Here is a 16,851-nt window from a genome sequence, read left to right as displayed (position 1 = left end):
TCATAATGCTTACAGTAGCACATAAACAGTGTGACAGCTTCTCAATAACACGCTGTGATATTTACTGACGTCTTACTGCACGGTGTGCCGGTCAGCACATGCAGGGACTATCTAAAGAAACACCTGTTTGTGCTGCTTGTCTCTCTTAAAATACACTGACTAAAGGGCAGTGCATTATCTGTCAGATGGTATTTGACGAATTGCTGCAATCTCGGGTTGGGATGTTCCAGTTGGAATTAAATTACTTCTTTTTTTTCAGACCAAACTGACATGGACAATCCAATCTGCACCCTGCTTCCCCTCAGTTATAGACACTGTGATTTACCCTCAGCTTTTAGAGCAGCAGGGAGGGAGATTAATGGCAATATGCGCACAGTTTCCCCCAGGGTCAGTTAACTCTGTGTGTCAGTTGCGTGTAAAAGTGCAGTGTCTTCATTAAGCATCCCAATCAAACCTAATACATCCAGGAGTTTCTTCTCTGTATCTGTTTACCGTCTTTATATTGCAGCGTTGTGCATTAATTAACTATGTCGTATTTCTAACTAACAGCCTTGACATCAGAGCTTCACTGCAGTGTGTTTGACTACATAAATGCACACATTTTCCTCTTTGTCCAGATGGTGGCAGTGTGGGCCACCTTACACTTTTAATTAAGTGTCTAACTGATTATTAAGCACTCACGCACAACATGTTTAACTGTAAGGATTTGGGAATCATGAAAGGATATTGTGAACATATATTAACAGGTGTTATTTTCTAGATGTGATAGTTGAGGTAGAAGAGCTGTTTCTTTCCTTGGCTTGGACTGGGCTTAATTCTGCATTTTGGAAGTGTCCCAACCTACAGTCAGCAGTTCCCACTGCGGGACCGCAGAGCGCAGCATTATCATAATGAAAAGTTATTAATCTAATCCTTTTTTTCCCTCTGCTGTCCAAGATAAGTGGAGGGACTGCAGGCACTGCTGTTGTTTCATAATGACTGATAGCTGATAGGGCTGGAGTACTGAAGCTGAATTTCAATGCTTCCATATTTCATTGAAGCCCCCCCCCCTCCCAGTTAATTCTGTGTGTGGGCTCATAACCGCATTTTAAGCGTTTGGCTCAGACTCTGGGGAGCAACACAAGGCGACTTGCAGGGCTTTAGAAGTGGCTGCTGTGCTGGGCAGCAGGATGATAATACTGTATGTCCTCTTCAAGGATACTCATTACAAAGGGAGGCTATGGGATATGTTAGCATCTTATCGAACAGAAAGTGATTTTGTTCTCTGTTTCCAGCTCATAATTCTGCCCCAACAGGCCAAGGTGTTGTCTTACAGCTGGGGGAAATTGAGGTCAACAATCTGCAAGATGTGTATCCTCTCTACTCTCTCTCTACCCCTCCCCTTCTTCTTCCTTACCTCACTTTCCCTGCCCCATTCCTCTTAACTTGCACTTTTCCTCCTTTTTTCTTGAGACAGTTAATGCATGCCCCAAGGCACAATAGCTTGTTTCTGTGCAGAAGAATGTGAACTTACATTTGCCACTCCTGGGAGAGGCTCTAGCCTGGTTTCTGAAGTTAATACCATGTGACTTGTTCGGGGCATTGTGCCTAAGGGAGGGTTCTGCAGGTTGAGGCTGGGTTTGCAGCGTGCCACAAAGCGGTAAATATTAAAGTCCCAGTACTCTTAAAAAGCCTCAAACAAATCCAACCTCCCCAGCGAACTGCAGGTTTATTGAAAATTGAAAATGTACTTCCTGTTTTACGTTTTTATTTTCAGTCTTCATCCCTACACTGCACTTATCAGCCAAAATAAAATACACATATTTAGATTAGTAAAGACTTCCTGGTCAGGAGAGGGCAGTATTTCCTAATTTAAACGTGTGTATTTGAACTCCTTCAGGGACTATGGATGACTTAACACACAGGCAAATTCACATCTGCAATTCACCATATTGTACAGTGGTATTGCCGAGTACACCATGGCTGTGTTGCAGCGAACAAATCTTGAAATAAAATCAATATCTGTGTTTGAGCCCAGAGCTCTGCAGCCGTTTTTTCCTTATTTGATCAAGTGTAGCTTTCTGCTGGTGGTGAGGATGGGAACAGGGCCAGCTAAGTGCAGATAAAAATAGCTTTGTGCCCTTAAGCCTGCAGCAAAGCAGTGGTCTCTTCTGCTTGATGCTAAAAGATTCTGATGCATGCTTTCTAACAGGCTCTACTTGAATTACCCATGCAGGTTACACAGGAAAACAATTTGCCTCAGTCAGTGCTGCTTATTTAGCTTTGTCACACATGATCACACCTGTTATGCTGTTGTGTTTTTCCCTGCTATGGTTCCTTGCACAACAATGAAGCATCCTGTGGTGGTGTTTTTGTTTGTGTAGAGGACTCCCTCTTGCGTCAGGATGACATTTGGATGCTGGATGGCGACGACTCTCAGGAGCCTCTTTCCCGCGTTCCACGCCCTGATCACCTCGACTTCCTACGCATCACACCGCCTGAAGATGACATCCTGGGGGACACACCCTACTGTCCCAAGCTGGAGTGCACGGTGAGGGCACTATATTAGCACAAACAATAACAGATCAATTTGAGCTGTAATGTGTATTTTCAAACTCGAATCAGTGTACCATGGAACTTTTTTTTCGTATTTCTTTCTCTCGTGAGACTCATAGCGATTTCTCTCCACTCGGGCATTTAACCACCTGATCATACATTCTTAGGAATGGATTAACCGGTCACGGATTTTAATCTGTAGACTGGGGTCTTAAGCCAAAATGTAGTGAGATCACTCCACTCAAACCTCTTTTAACCAGAGCAAAGACAGGAAAATCTCTCCTTCTCTTGTGGCATTTTCAGAACATTTTACAGCCTTATTTTTGAAAGGTTTAGGCTATTAGGAGTAATTAGTGTGATTTCTCTTTTGTTATTGAGCAGAAGTTGCAACACAGGATATGTTGCTTACCACGGAGCATGTGATGTAATCCTGCTGTACAGTAGCCTGCAGCAAACAATGTGTCCAGACGTTTGTTGGCTGTAATTATGCTAATATAGGGTACCATTTAAGAGCTACCAAACTGGACTTCTAAGTCATGTGATCGAATGATGCACAACGATTTCCATTTTAAGTCTTTCCCGATTCCATCATGTTGTCTCGCTAAGGCATTCATTCCTGTGGCAGATGAGGCAGATTACCTGGGTGTGGTGTTAGGCGGGGAGTGTAACAACGCAAGTCACGCATTGTTTTCAAAAGACTAAGTTGCTGCCCTGGCTGTGAGAATAATGAGGTATCATACCAGTACAAAGGACCTGCTGTACAGAAATAGACACTCTGTATTGTGTTGGAAGTTATAAACATACAAGTACTTCATAGTCCTTTGTCATTGGAATCCATTTTCGTGTTGTTAGAAAGACACACTCCTCTGGTGCACATGATTTCTTCTCAGTGTATTGTACACACACAGGGAGGGTTGTGGCAATGACACAATCCAATTATGTGGGTTGACTTAATAGTTTTTTAGACATGTAGTGTCAGGATGATCTGACATATGTTTACGTCATTCCTGAGCATATGTGGGTTAGATATGTGTTCACAGTTTCTTAAATCAGTGGTGCCTCTTTCTAGTATGGTGGGGGGGATTTAGTGTGTGTGTGTGTGTGTGGCCTAGCATTACTATACTTGTGGGGACCTAAATCTGTTTACACAGTCACGTGTGGGGACTCGCCGCCCTTATGGGGACAAATTGGAGGTCCCCGTGCGGGGAATCATTAATTTTAGGGTGAAGACTTGGTTAGGTTTAGGATTAGGGTTAGGGTAAGGTTAAGGGTTAGGGTTAGGCATGTGTTGGTTATGGTTAAGGCTAGGATAAGTCTCCAGGAAATGCATGTAAGTCAATGTAATGTCCCCTGAAGTGATGTATACATGGTATGTGTGTGTGACCACTGCTCTTACCTAACTTAATTCCTCGGCCACAGAATTCCCCTCCTTTTTAATTGTAGCTTTGTTCAGATTGGGGGGGATTAAACACCAATCCCAAGCAAATGCAATTAATCGTTATTGTTTTCACTTCTTCTTTATTGCTAAGACATTTCCAACGTTAAATTATTACGGTGACAAATAATTACTCAATCACCCAGGATAGATTTCAGCATTCATGCAGTTCTTTTGCTTGGTTTATTACATCCATTTGGACAATTACTGAGTTTAAAAAAAAAAATTTAAAAAAAATGTGATTTCCATTTGTCTTCTTGAAGCATCATAGATAGCTAATTATTGTTAGATATTGATCCTTTGTCAGGGGAGTTGATAGTATTTGAAAATGTTTAACTTTATGCCATTCATAAAACCAGTTTTCAAAATATTTGAAACCAGCCTTTAGAAATGTGCCCTGCTCGGGCAGTCTGAAGGAATGCATTCACAGAGGGTGACCTTTTGGTTTCTAAGGGCATTCTGTTTCCCTAACCACTTTCATGACAATATTATTTTGAAAGGTATATAAGGTTAGATCAAGTTAATTCTAGGTTAAGCAATAACATTCCCAAGTTGTGTCATTCAGCCATTTGTATTTTCTAAAGTTGTTAGCCTTTCTCAAACATATGCCTTGTAAGCTATAGCAACGGTGAGCTTGCAAACTTTAAAAACTTTTTTTATGTAGCATACAGTGTTGTAAAAACTAAATTCCCAGTTTGAAGCAAAACTGACATTGTTTACTCAAGGTAAGTGATGCAACATGTCATTTTCTTCCTACCTGTCCTGTCTGTGTGTTCGAGAGCTGCTAATCACACACATTTCCTTCATAGCATATTAGCTAGAGCAGGCTATGGCCAGGCTGACTAATCACCACGTCTTAAGCCTCATATTGCAGTAGCTCACCGCTTAATGGTGCAATTCAGGGCTAATGGACCTCAACAGCCTGACCACAGACCAGCTCCCCCTCTGTGTTTACTCTGTTACCTCGGCAGCCATTTTACGGAAGTGAGCAGAGGTAATTAGACACCTGTGGTGCAGGCTCTGCAGGTCCCCTCCCAAGGAGGGAGGAACCTGAAGGGAGGCGTCCCCAGACTGGGTAAACCAGTGAGACACATTTTTTTCACAACCTGAGAGGCTTTTTTTTCTAGCACACAGGCTTTCCTGTACACTGAGAGTACAGGACAGAGACAAACTAAAGGCACAGTTCAGTCATAGACTTCAGACTGAGACTGTTTACCGGCGCATAGAGAAAGATAATCTACAACTTTATGGATACTACTGCTCAACATGTCTGAGCAGTCGGGAATGCTTGTGTGAAAGGCAGGTGAACTCTGCTCTCCCAGGGAGATTACAGCAGGACTTCCAGCCACGGAACAGCTTGAATTCACTTGCAGCGTCATAGGAATCTTGCTCGCACAGAGGAGCCGGCACTGTACTCATAACATAGTAGTAGCAGACTTTATGTTATGATAGTATACTTTGTAGAACTGGTTTGCAATTCAATAAACAGGAATACAGGATAGTGTTGTTACACTTGGCGCGCTCCTGGAGAAGGTAAGAGGAGCTGGGGAGATTTGTCCGCACAAAGGCCTTTTGTCCCCAGCCAGCAACAGTGGTGGACTAGCAGCAGCTTGGATAGCTGGATACGGGGACATCTTCATTGGAAACCTTTTGCCAGAGTTGTCACCTGTTTGGGTTTGCCTCTCTTTCCTCTCAGTTTGTCTGACACTGAGCAAAAATGGAAAACGCAAGTAATAAGTCAGATGGAGCGGGGAAGCAGAGCTCCGGTTTGCTCATGAATGTGTTCAGCAGTTTCTTTGGCCAAGAAAGACCTGCTTCGGAGTCGCCCATGCTGACATCTTTCAAGGAGCTGTCAGATGAGAATAACCCTCTTCCTGAAGGCGGTCAAACTACTTGCAGTAAGAACAAGCTCCAAGAGAGAGAAGATATGCATCAAGATAATGTGACTGCTTCCTCTGGTACAGGGCAGAGAGCTGAGTCATTGGAAAACAGCAAGGAGTCTGGTGACAAAGTTAAAACAGCATCAGTGGCTTCGGTTGACCTCGATCTGGTCCAGGTCACTATGGTGGAAACATATAGTGACGATGAGGAAAATGAGGACGAGGAGGCAGCCTGCAGTAGTAAATCGGGGAAGCCTGCCATGACGAAGGAGTCTACCCCACCTGAGGAGGATAATAACAAAGTGGAGCATAATGATGAGCTAAGCGATCCCGCTGAGGCAGAGGCAGAGTACCAAATGCCTGTGTTTAGAACACACGGATTAAGGGGAAGATCCCGCATAGAAGCTATGCTTTTTCCAGACAGGTACCCCAGCGGAAAGGACTCTGGGACAGTTCCTGTTTCCAAACAGGAAGAAGGCTCTGTGAGTCCCAAAGAGAGCAGAACCACAGTGTCTTCGGACGTAGACAAATCAGATGCTGGAGATAAAAGTAGAGACGGCGTGGGTGCAGAAGAGGATAAAGAGTTTGTCGGGGTAGATTGTTCTCTTCCTGTTCCTGCCATCATTGCCGGAAGCCCAGTTTTGGAGGCCCCAGGTGATGATGCTGCCCCAGCCTCTCCTTTAAAAGAGGACTCTATTTCACAGGAGGAGAAGACCGGTGACAAAATGGCTAAGGCTGAGGAGGAGACTAAGAAAGAACCTCACTCAAGCAAGGTGTCTCTCTCGGTTTCCTCGATCCCTAAGGCTTCAGAAGTCTTAGTTCAATCTTCCTCCAGTTTAAAGGAGCAGTCGGAATCTGCTGGTGAAAAAAACCTAAAACGTTCCTTGTCATCCACACCTGAAAAGTCCACAGTTGTCATCCAGCCAAGGGTCAGTCCTGCATCACAGCGCACAACTGCTCCAAAAACCCCAGAAACAAAAAAAACACCACCTCCAGCTTCATCTACCCCATCCTCCTCCCCATCGAGGGGCACAGCACTGTCTTCGCCCCCTTCCTTCCAGATGCCGGCTCTCTTTAGTGGGCTGCGGGTGCTGAAGAAAGGAGCGGTGGGGGAGGACAGGGAGTCGGTGTCAGAGATCAAGCAGAGCGAGAAGGATGCTGACCTGGCCCTGCTCAGCCTGAAGAAGACGGTAAACAAAGCCAAGCTGTTCCCCGAGCAGAAGACCCCCTCTCCAGCCAGAAAACATGCAGAGCCTAAACCAGTTTTGGACACGAAAAGTACTGTGATGGGACAGCTCAGCCACCTGCTCAACAGAGACAGCCGCGAAGAGACCAAAAAGCCAGATGTGCAGCAGGATGCTAATCCAGAACGCGGCAGAAAGGAGTCTGAGAATGGAAAAGAGGTTGTGGGGGAGACGGTTTTAAGCCCAGAAACACCCACCTCTACACCAGAGAAAAAGAAAACCTCAGACCTGGCCTACGAAACCTTTAGGAACATCTTCGGCCCCAAAGGTGTCAAAAAGGACAAAGTTGACGACGTCGATCTGGATGCAGTGAGAAAGAAAATCAAGAATGACAAAGAAAATCTGAGGTCTATTTTTGAGAGGGCATCCAAATCCCCTGGCAAGGAACTCAGCAGTCCCACAGAGGCTATTGTATGAAACACAATATTTGTCATCTTTCTTGGAGTTTCTACAAAGATGGGGGAAACTGATGAGACAAATTGGTGCTTTGTCAACGCTGACATGTTTCTTTTCTCCCCACAGACGGAGGTCACGTCCCCTACAGACAGCGAGGACCGAACACCAGGGCGTCTTCAGGCTGTGTGGCCCCCACCCAAAACTAAAGATGAGGAAGAGAAGGTGGGCCTCAAATACACCGAGGCAGGTAAGAACTGCAACCGTTGTCTGTCTTTACATCTAAAAACCCGGACAATGATAGAAAATCTCACCAGTCAAGTATTTTTAAATGAAAAACATTAAATCAGATCATTATGAGCACTGAAAGAAAAGTAGAGCCACCACTTTGACCTTTGAGCACTCATACTTTGAGATAAGTCATGCAGTGCTGGCTAAGTATCATGAGCAAGGTGTAATACATCCTTTAAATCCATGTAAGAACAGTGTGTGTGTGTGTGTGTGTGTGTGTGTGTGTGTGTGTGTGTGTGTGTGTGTGTGTGTGTGTGTGTGTGTGTGTGTGTGTGTGTGTGTGTGTGTGTGTGTGTGTGTGTGTGTGTGTGTGTGTGTGTGTGTGTGTGTGTGTGTGTGTGTGTGTGTGTGTGTGTGTGTGTGTGTGTGTGTGTGTGTGTGTGTGTGTGTGTGTGTGTGTGACTCTGGGCAGCATGCCATGTTCTGTACTTTAAAGGTGTTATGTCACACAGTCAGGATAAACACACACTGCTATGGATGGGCTGATTAAATTACAAAGTAAAACGCTTTTCTTTCATGTTCAGAGTAGAGGGAAATTGTGTTGTCTGAAAGCGTACAGCGAGTTGAATCGGCAGTGAAACAGCTGTTGGGTGGCTTGTGTGGTGCTGCTTCATCTCTAAGAATAGATCAGGACCAGTGAGTGTGGATTATTCTGGTGATTGGTGCTCCAGGATCAGGCTTTCCTCTTGTATAAGAGAATAATGTGAGAAACCTCCGAGGCAGAGCAAAAGTCCACACTGTGATCCATATACTGATAAACCAAAACCTGCGCTCATTCATATCATATGCATTTCTTTCAAACACAAGTACTGCTTAAATGGCGTAAATAATTGACTTTCAGGTGGAACTACAGTAGTTTTAATAGAGTTTTAACACCAGCCTGATTATAATCATTGACTCGGATTAATCATTGCTGCAATGAAATGTAACTCGTTACAGCAAATAGCTAATTCATGCGAAAAGGTCCCAAACAGGATCATCTTCCTCAATTATATAAAGGAATAAAGACTCACAAATGTAAATAAATGGCCCTAAACTCAACAGTCTTTAAATGCAATTCATTTAAAAATGTAAAACGTCCTCATGAAGAAAAGACACAGTGGTGTAGATTAAGATGGAACAAGTTGTTATAACTAACTTTTCAGGACCAGTATTCCTAAATTCAAAATAGTTTCCTTTTGTCTTCCTTTTATTTACTGACTTAGTTGTTCTCTATGGTTGTCAAATGCTGCTGTTCCATAATGGACTGAAGATGAATGTAGTGGGTGACACTTTTGTGCCGTCATCTTATTAGAAGCAACAGCTCTGTATTTTTTATGTGACCTTACAAAATGTTTTGTTTGAGCTTTAATTTGGGCCAGCCGTATAATTTAAAACTGGTTGGTTGAGTTGATGTCCCTTTTTATAGGTAAAGAATGTTCCACCCTTCTGTAGAATCTTAACACTAACATCAGCACATCTTGTTAGCATGTCTTTGTCAGATTAGCTTGACAATGATTTAACATACCAACTGTGCAGCCACTAGCTCAAGATAACTCAACCCAATTATCTCAACCTTTTGGTAAATGAATAAAAACACAGACAATGAGCCGGGATGACACTCCAGTCTACTGTATATGTTGAAAACCAAAAGCCCAGCTGAGTCATGTCATTAAACATGTGTCTTTGTTCTGCTTCCTCTCAGAGCACCAGGCTGCCCTATTGCAGCTGAAGAGAGAGTGCAAGGAAGATATGGAGAGGATGCATGTAAGTAATCATACAACGTGAGCAGAAATGTCAACGCACTGACTGAAAGCACATTACACTCCGGAGAAAATTAGACCATGCATTTCTATGTGAGCAGACTAGTTCACTAGAACATTTAAGGGAATACAAAAATAAATGTACTCTTAGGACAGGGGAAATAAAGTACAGCAATATATGTGTGACAATAATCTATGCACAATATAGGTGGGACAATAACGGCACATTTTAAATAATAAACCACTAATTATGTTGGAATATGTAGTCTGATAGCAGTAGACTCTCCTGAACACAAGATGGCAGTACGTGAGCATGAAATGATCCCGTGCAGCAGGACCAGTGCAACTGAATATTCACTTACAGCAGTAGAAGCTTTAAGATGCCACAGGTCTTGAAGTTGCCCAGTATTGTGTATAATATTTGATTAACCTGTCTGTCCAGTTTTAGTTAATTCATTATTTAATGTTTTATGTTTAAAAGATGTGTACAGCATATTACCCGGGGACACAGTTTACATGGGTAAAAAAAATAATACTTAAATCAGATTAAAATGACTGTTCAATGTATTTTGTAGTGTTACTTCCTAATATATGGAATTAAGTTGCATGCTTACAGAAATTATAGGAGACCAAAAATGGATAATATGTATGATACAGAATACAATTAATTACAGGGTGAGATTACATTTTTTTAGTTTAGACGGTTGAAATTTTAAATGTTGATCTATCTTTTTTTTATTCTGTGGTTAACTTGGCATTTATGTATTTTTATATTCTTCTTTTCTAGTCTTTTTTAACATGTAGGAGACTCTTTAGTGTTGAACTCAAAATTGTAAAAACTAAACTGACACAAAAATATATATATATATATTTAAAATAAATTAAGACCAGAGTATAAGCATTTAGTGAATAAACATTTAAAACATAAAACGCCTAATGTCTTTATGTCTTGAGTTCTACAAAGAGTAAAATGGAAGTAAACATTTTAAGTGACATAACATATAAAAACGAAGGCTCTTAAAACAATAACAAGAGACTAGAATTTCATATTTTAGGTAACGTATAATAATAATATAACTTCTAAATGTCTTCCAATAGAGTTATGTGATGGAGATCCCTTTTGACTCCATTATGATGGCTCATTACAAATCCAATTAGGATGTGTCTGTTTCATTCATCAAAAGCAGGGATAGGGAACAGTGCATAGATGTTCTTCTTTCATCTTATTGTGTACACTTGGAAAAATAGGAGAGCATAGTTGTGGCCATGTTACATAGTTTGTACCACTGATAAATTGCTTTATGGACTGTTTTTCTTGACAAGTCTGACCTCAGAATTAATCTGTTTAAAGCCTTTCATTTAACGTCAACCTTTTTAAACAACTTATGCTGACACTGAGGCACATGTACCGCAGACAGCCCACAAGATTTATTGCAAAACAATTTCCTTTTATGTATCAAATTAATATTTTTCCTTGGTGCGACAGTTTTCTCATTATTTAAAATGTCAAATAAAAACCAAAGCAGATTGTTCTTGTTCCTTACAGTCCGACTTTGAGCTCAAAATGTTCCAACTGCGAGGAGAGCACGCTGTCTCCATGTCACAGCTGGAACTAGAGATCTCTAAGATGCAGAGAGACCGGGGGTACAGTGCAGGTCATTTGAGGGGGGAGGTCCGGGACGCTGCGACGTCCACCACAGATGACCTGATATCCAAGACCTACCGCACCGTCAGCATCCAGACGGACAGGGAGAGCTTCATCAGGAGCCCCGAGGGGGAGGGGGGCGTTCAGAGCCCCAACCAGAATGTGCCAAAGAAACTCAACCTTGACTCCATGGGTCTGAATCAAAAACCTGGAGCACCGCCACCCCCGCCCCCACCACCTCCTCCCCCTCTCCCACCAGGCCTCTCAGGACCACCACCACCTCCTCCTCCTCCCCCTTTACCAGGCACCACTGGGGCACCGCCACCACCCCCTCCACCACCTCCGCTCCCTGGAGGTGGTCCGCCGCCGCCACCCCCTCCCCCTCCTGGCCTACCTGGTTTTGGCCCCCCACCACCTCCTCCTCCCCCTCCCGGCCTACCTGGTTTTGGCCCACCACCACCTCCTCCTCCCCCTCCTGGCCTACCTGGTTCTGGCCCACCTCCTCCTCCACCTCCACCAGGCGGAGGCCCGCCGCCTCCTCCCCCTATGGGGGGCTTCAGTTTTGTCCCGAAGGTGGAGAAGGCCCCCAGGAAAGTTGCAGTGGAGCCAGCCTGTCCCATGAAGCCCCTGTACTGGACCAGAATACAGATACAGGACAATAAGTATGTGGAACATCGCTTTAAATCTCTCATTTCTTCTTGAAAGGATAATTGGACTTGATTGCAACTTTGTTCTTATTTTCAGTGATTTGTCCATCATTGTAGCTCGTAATAAAAACTGTTATACTCGGCAAATAAATTGCAGAGAAAGCGGCAGTATTGCTATGGAGAAGTCCAACTGGGCAGGATACACAAGCAGTCAGGTGACCATACTGGTGCTAAACACCAAATTAGCCAAATGTATTTGAAAGAGAGCACAGTAAAAAGGTAGATTTAGTGCCCAAACTGTCCATTGTTAACATCAACACAATTTATAGACTGACCCCTTGCTTCAACTTTGACCTACCATACTTAACATAATTGTGAACACACAATTCTTCTGTGCAGCAAGGGATAATTGTCGACATTCTGTTGGGGGCCAAATTAACCGAAGAAATAAGTGGTTTAGATACTTAACTTTTGACTTGTTTACAGCCTCTCTTATTGTTTGACAACTAATTTCTTTCATTATTGGACATCAATGTAGAGATGTTGCCATGTTTTAGGATATCAGAAATGACTTCTGTGGGGGCCAAAACCACAAAAATGAGACCCAAATCATACTTAACTGGAGTTATCCTTTGATTGATTTTTGTTGATAATGTTTTTTTGAAATTCCAAAGAGTTGCTTTTCACACTTGCATTTATTTCTGATATAAACCCAAGGCTAGAAAAAGCTAGGATTAGTATAAACTCAAATCACATTTGTATTTGTTATTCATTACCGTAACAACTGAATAACCTTATTCCTCAGTGATTTATTTGGTGGATTTCTGCAGAGATATCAAAGATATGCCATGTGCTCCCTCGTCTTCTGGCACTGTTGAGACACTCTGTAATTGTAAGTGGATTATCCAGCCCATTTACAGTGGCTGTGGTTGTTGCCTCCGAGTGCCAGGCTTCCAGCTTTATGGCCTTGTATTTCCATGGCTGGATTAGCGGGGGGAAACTGAGTTGTGGTTCGCACTCTCTCTTTCTCTCGGGTCCTGGCCAGCGCTGCCTGGAGGACTGCCTGACTACACTACAGCAGTTTCACGTCAGCTATAAATTTAACTGTAAAGGGCCAAGTTAAGGGGCATTAAATGGGTCAGATGTTTAACTATAGCTGGATCAGCTGTGTGATCTCTGTTAATGGTGTGAGGTTTCTGAGTTATGAGGGAGGGAACAGTATACGGTTTGCAATGATGCCAGGGGTCTGAATGTGAGCCCGAACATAAAGTATGGTTGGCAGAATGCGGGGCAAACTTTCTTGGGAAATAAAGAAATGGGAACTTTAAGATAGGATTCAAACTCAATAACTGTCGTAATCCGGTCAATTAGAAAGTGGTCCTGTGTGGAAATATTTTTGGGGTTTTGGATGTTGTTTTCTTTTCCAAGATGGTTTCCTGCACAGTTGGGAGTTGTAGGCTGTCTTATTTTCTCGTTTTCAGGACAGAATCATTATGTCTTCAACAGAAAAACTTCTTGGCCGCCTCTTACTAAGCAATACGAGGCCAACAGCATGCAGAAACAATTGGACTTACACGGCCCTAATTGAGTCACTGGCAATGCAGTTGATTGTTCTGTTATTTAAGCCACGATAAACTTGCTTTTCATTGTAACTGGTCCTTGATTTGGGGGAAATCTCATGACCTCACATATGAGATGTAATGTCATTAAACAATGAGCCTGCGACGTGTTAAACAATTGGAAACCAGTATTTAGGCATGTGCAGCGTATTAAGAATGTCGTCATTCAAAAATCTGTTGTTTGAATATGTTTATTTGTTGGTAAGCATTTTATTAATAGACTTGGTAAAGTAAAGCAGACACAGATGGAATTATTACAGCAACAGAGTGCTTAAATCCTGAACATCCTCTTGACTTTAGACACCGCTTGATCTTATTTCTGCCTTTGTTTGTTTTTTCCACGTTACTGAGCAACTTCTGAAACACAACATTGCCTCCCGTATTTGAGTCCATTTCCCGGGAATGGCCCCATATTACAGAAACAAGCACGTCTGAAACTTTTGTTATTTTTATCACCTCGCTCATAAACAGTGCTTTTTAAAGTTGAGATTGCAGTCCTTCCTGCCAAGTTTTTGCGGGACAGCGAAATGGAAAATGAAAAGCAGTGGGCAGGTTGAATAAACATCAAATACACTTCCACAAATGGAACACACAATTTGTTTAGCTCAAATAAAGCCTGGACTGTGAGCCACTGTCATAGGGAGTTTTAGTTTTGATGCATAGATTTATGTAAAAAGCATAAAATAAATCACATATTAAAATATTGCCTTTATTTTCCAGCAACAACACACTGTGGGGTTCTCTGGAGGAACCAAATCTCGACGCCAATGAGTTTGAGGATCTTTTCTCAAAGGCCACGCTGCAGCCAAAGAAGAAACCCCTGTCGGACACCTTTGAGAAGAAAGCCAAAACTAAGAAGGTAGATTTACTTCCTCTACTCGCTCCTCCTCATATATCTTCTCGTTATCTCAATTTTTCGTAATATTGGTTTTGTAAAGCCAAATGACTGGCTTTTTCTTGTTGCTTTTGATGGTTATCTTGTGCACTTTGTCTCTCGCTGCAGCAACCTGGAGGCATTATTGGTGTTCTTTCTTTTCAAGCTTTGTTTAAAAAAGACTTTCTGTATGCTTTCATGTTCAATAATAAATTAAAGAAAGGAATAACAAAGGGTTGAACCGGGGAAGAAATGGATTGGGACTCTCATCAGGGTCTCCTCCAGGCTGTTGCGTGCAGTTTTGTTCTGTACAAGCCAATCTCACTGTGCACGTCCATGTCTATGAAGTGTTTTGCTCAAAATACCAAGCAGATCACCCATTCCCCATATCCCTCTATTGCAGCCCTGTTAGAGAAGTGCTGATTCTGGGTCCTTAGCCTTTTTTTTTTTAAAGGGGGGGGGACCTAATGCCTGCTTAGAATTCTACCGGCAGAAACTTAGCTAAATGCTGCCGTGATGAAACCCCATATCATTTTCAAAACCACATCAAGGATTATTTCTGAAACAGTATGGAACTCAAATTTTCTCCAGACCATATTACTTCCAAAACGTTGCGCATTGTTTCTGATAGCGATGTTTCTGATCGGGTGTAAAGCCACATTTCCGATATTATGTCATATCGGCAGCAAAGCTGGATCAGCTCCGATGTACCCCCGTTTTTAGAGATTTGGGTACGGAGGAAAAGAGAGGGTTTTATTTTCTGACACTTTGTGAGTTTCCTGACACACCGGGGACACATATTTATGTATGAAAGACATAAAAAGTGCATTTTGCATGACCTTTTTAAAGATTAAACGAAAGCGAAGGTGTGCCAGATTGATCTACCATCCCCCTCTCCCTACTTGTTGATGTCTTGTCAAATGTTGCAACGCTGCACTTCTGCTGCAGCCAGCGCCGCGTCAGCACCCGGGCCGCCTTGTGGTCCTCACTGTGGCGTCCAAGCAGTTAAAAATCGGCCACTGCCCCAGACTCTCCCCCTTTAAATCCATACACATCCCCCTATTCTGATCAATTTGTCAAGGCTCCACTGCACTCCAGAGGGCCTAAATGTGTGTGTGCTCGTGTGTGTGTGTGTGTGTGTGTTCTTCTGTCCTCCTTCTCTCCGTTCAGTCTGGTCACTCTAAAGCGGCAAACTGTCCAACATTTGATCCAACTCAGACAGCCACATCTAGACACACATCTAGCCAACTGTCTCCTGCCTGGGCTTACATCAGCCTGGAAGAGGATTGACCCCACTAATGGAAACACTGCTGAGACTATTTCATATCAATCTTTAAAAGAAATCTCCTGGACAACATAGCTTTGTTTTTATTATTGACAAAAAGGACATGTATGGTCTGTAGTTTTGATATCACTGGCTGTGGTTGATATCCATGTTTAGACATTTTGTCCCCAGACCTGTGATTAGACAGGATCCTTAGATTTAATATAAAGGTCTGTGTTTAGAGCCACGAGAGCATTCACAGTCCAACTCTACGATTAAAGACATGGTTGTTTTTACCAGTCCAAGTTGCTGGAAAGGTCAAAAAGACTTGTTTACTCAATAATTTGTTATCCTTTTGAACGTTTATACTGAGTTAAAGGGAGAGAAATAATTTGGGGGAGAAATCATCTGAATCATCAGCTGATGATGGCTTCCAAGAAGTTCAGCTGGGGTGGAAAAGAAAGGAATGGAAATATAGAACGAAAAGAAACACATATATTGGAGGAAAGGATGAGAGCAGGGTTAGAGATTAGGTGCTACTGAGTCAAGGAGAAATGGACCATCAAGATCGACTGAATGTGTTTTTTAAATGTAACATTTTCAGCTATTGTGCAATCATTTCTTATGTAATTTTGGCTCTACTTCTTTCTGATTTGAGGGCTTACAAATTTTGTAATTTTAAGTTATTTCTCAATAGACCAATTCTTTATTTGATCTAGAAGATGCAAAATTGCATAACTGCCCAACGCTGAGCCCATGGAGACATCTTGAAATGTCTAACGTTTTTCAATGTTCTATCATTAGGATTATAAACTAGGCTGCATCATTTTCAGAATCTGACCACAGTGTTTTCTGCATGTATTTTGTAACTTGCTGCTGTTAAATACCAACCACCTATGTGCTAGATGTGCAATATATATAGATGCTGCTAATAACTGTAATATATACCTGGCTGCTAAATCCTAAGAACTGTTACAGGATGTGTATTTTTTTTAAATTAATGTAATTTTTTATTTTATATATATTTTTAATTATATCATAACTTAGTACTTTTTTTTAAATGCATGTCACATATTTAACATTATGTAACATTAAGCTGTCTGTGGCTCTGCTGTAACTACGCAAATGTCCCCTCCGTGGGACTAATAAAGGTATTCTGATTCTGATGTCTGCCAATACCGCTGGACACGGTGGGAGACCTGCCTCTTGTTATAATGTTGGCATTGAATCTGTGTTGGTATTTGTGTGTGTTCAATTACCTTGTTTGTTTGTTTCTCCTTGT

At 42.3% G+C, this 16,851-nt stretch overlaps 1 protein-coding gene across 1 annotated transcript in view; it reads left to right on the top strand.

The window, feature by feature from the left end:
- Positions 1–5,082: 5,082 nt before the first annotated feature.
- LOC117549915 (formin-like) overlaps positions 5,083–16,851 on the top strand; it is a 39,533-nt gene continuing 27,764 nt past the window's right edge. The window contains exons 1-5 of the mRNA XM_034222059.1: positions 5,083–7,505; positions 7,617–7,737; positions 9,463–9,524; positions 11,067–11,827; positions 14,152–14,290. Of these exons, the coding sequence (XP_034077950.1) occupies positions 5,688–7,505; positions 7,617–7,737; positions 9,463–9,524; positions 11,067–11,827; positions 14,152–14,290 (2,901 nt within the window). The 5' untranslated portion in view covers positions 5,083–5,687. The remainder of the gene's footprint in view (positions 7,506–7,616; positions 7,738–9,462; positions 9,525–11,066; positions 11,828–14,151; positions 14,291–16,851) is intronic.

Source organism: Gymnodraco acuticeps, unplaced genomic scaffold (genome assembly GCF_902827175.1).
Source record: "Gymnodraco acuticeps unplaced genomic scaffold, fGymAcu1.1, whole genome shotgun sequence".
In the NCBI taxonomy this organism is placed as follows: Eukaryota; Metazoa; Chordata; class Actinopteri; order Perciformes; family Bathydraconidae; genus Gymnodraco; species Gymnodraco acuticeps.
Note: the sequence above shows the minus strand (reverse complement) of the source record. Positions and strands in the feature narration are given on the sequence as shown.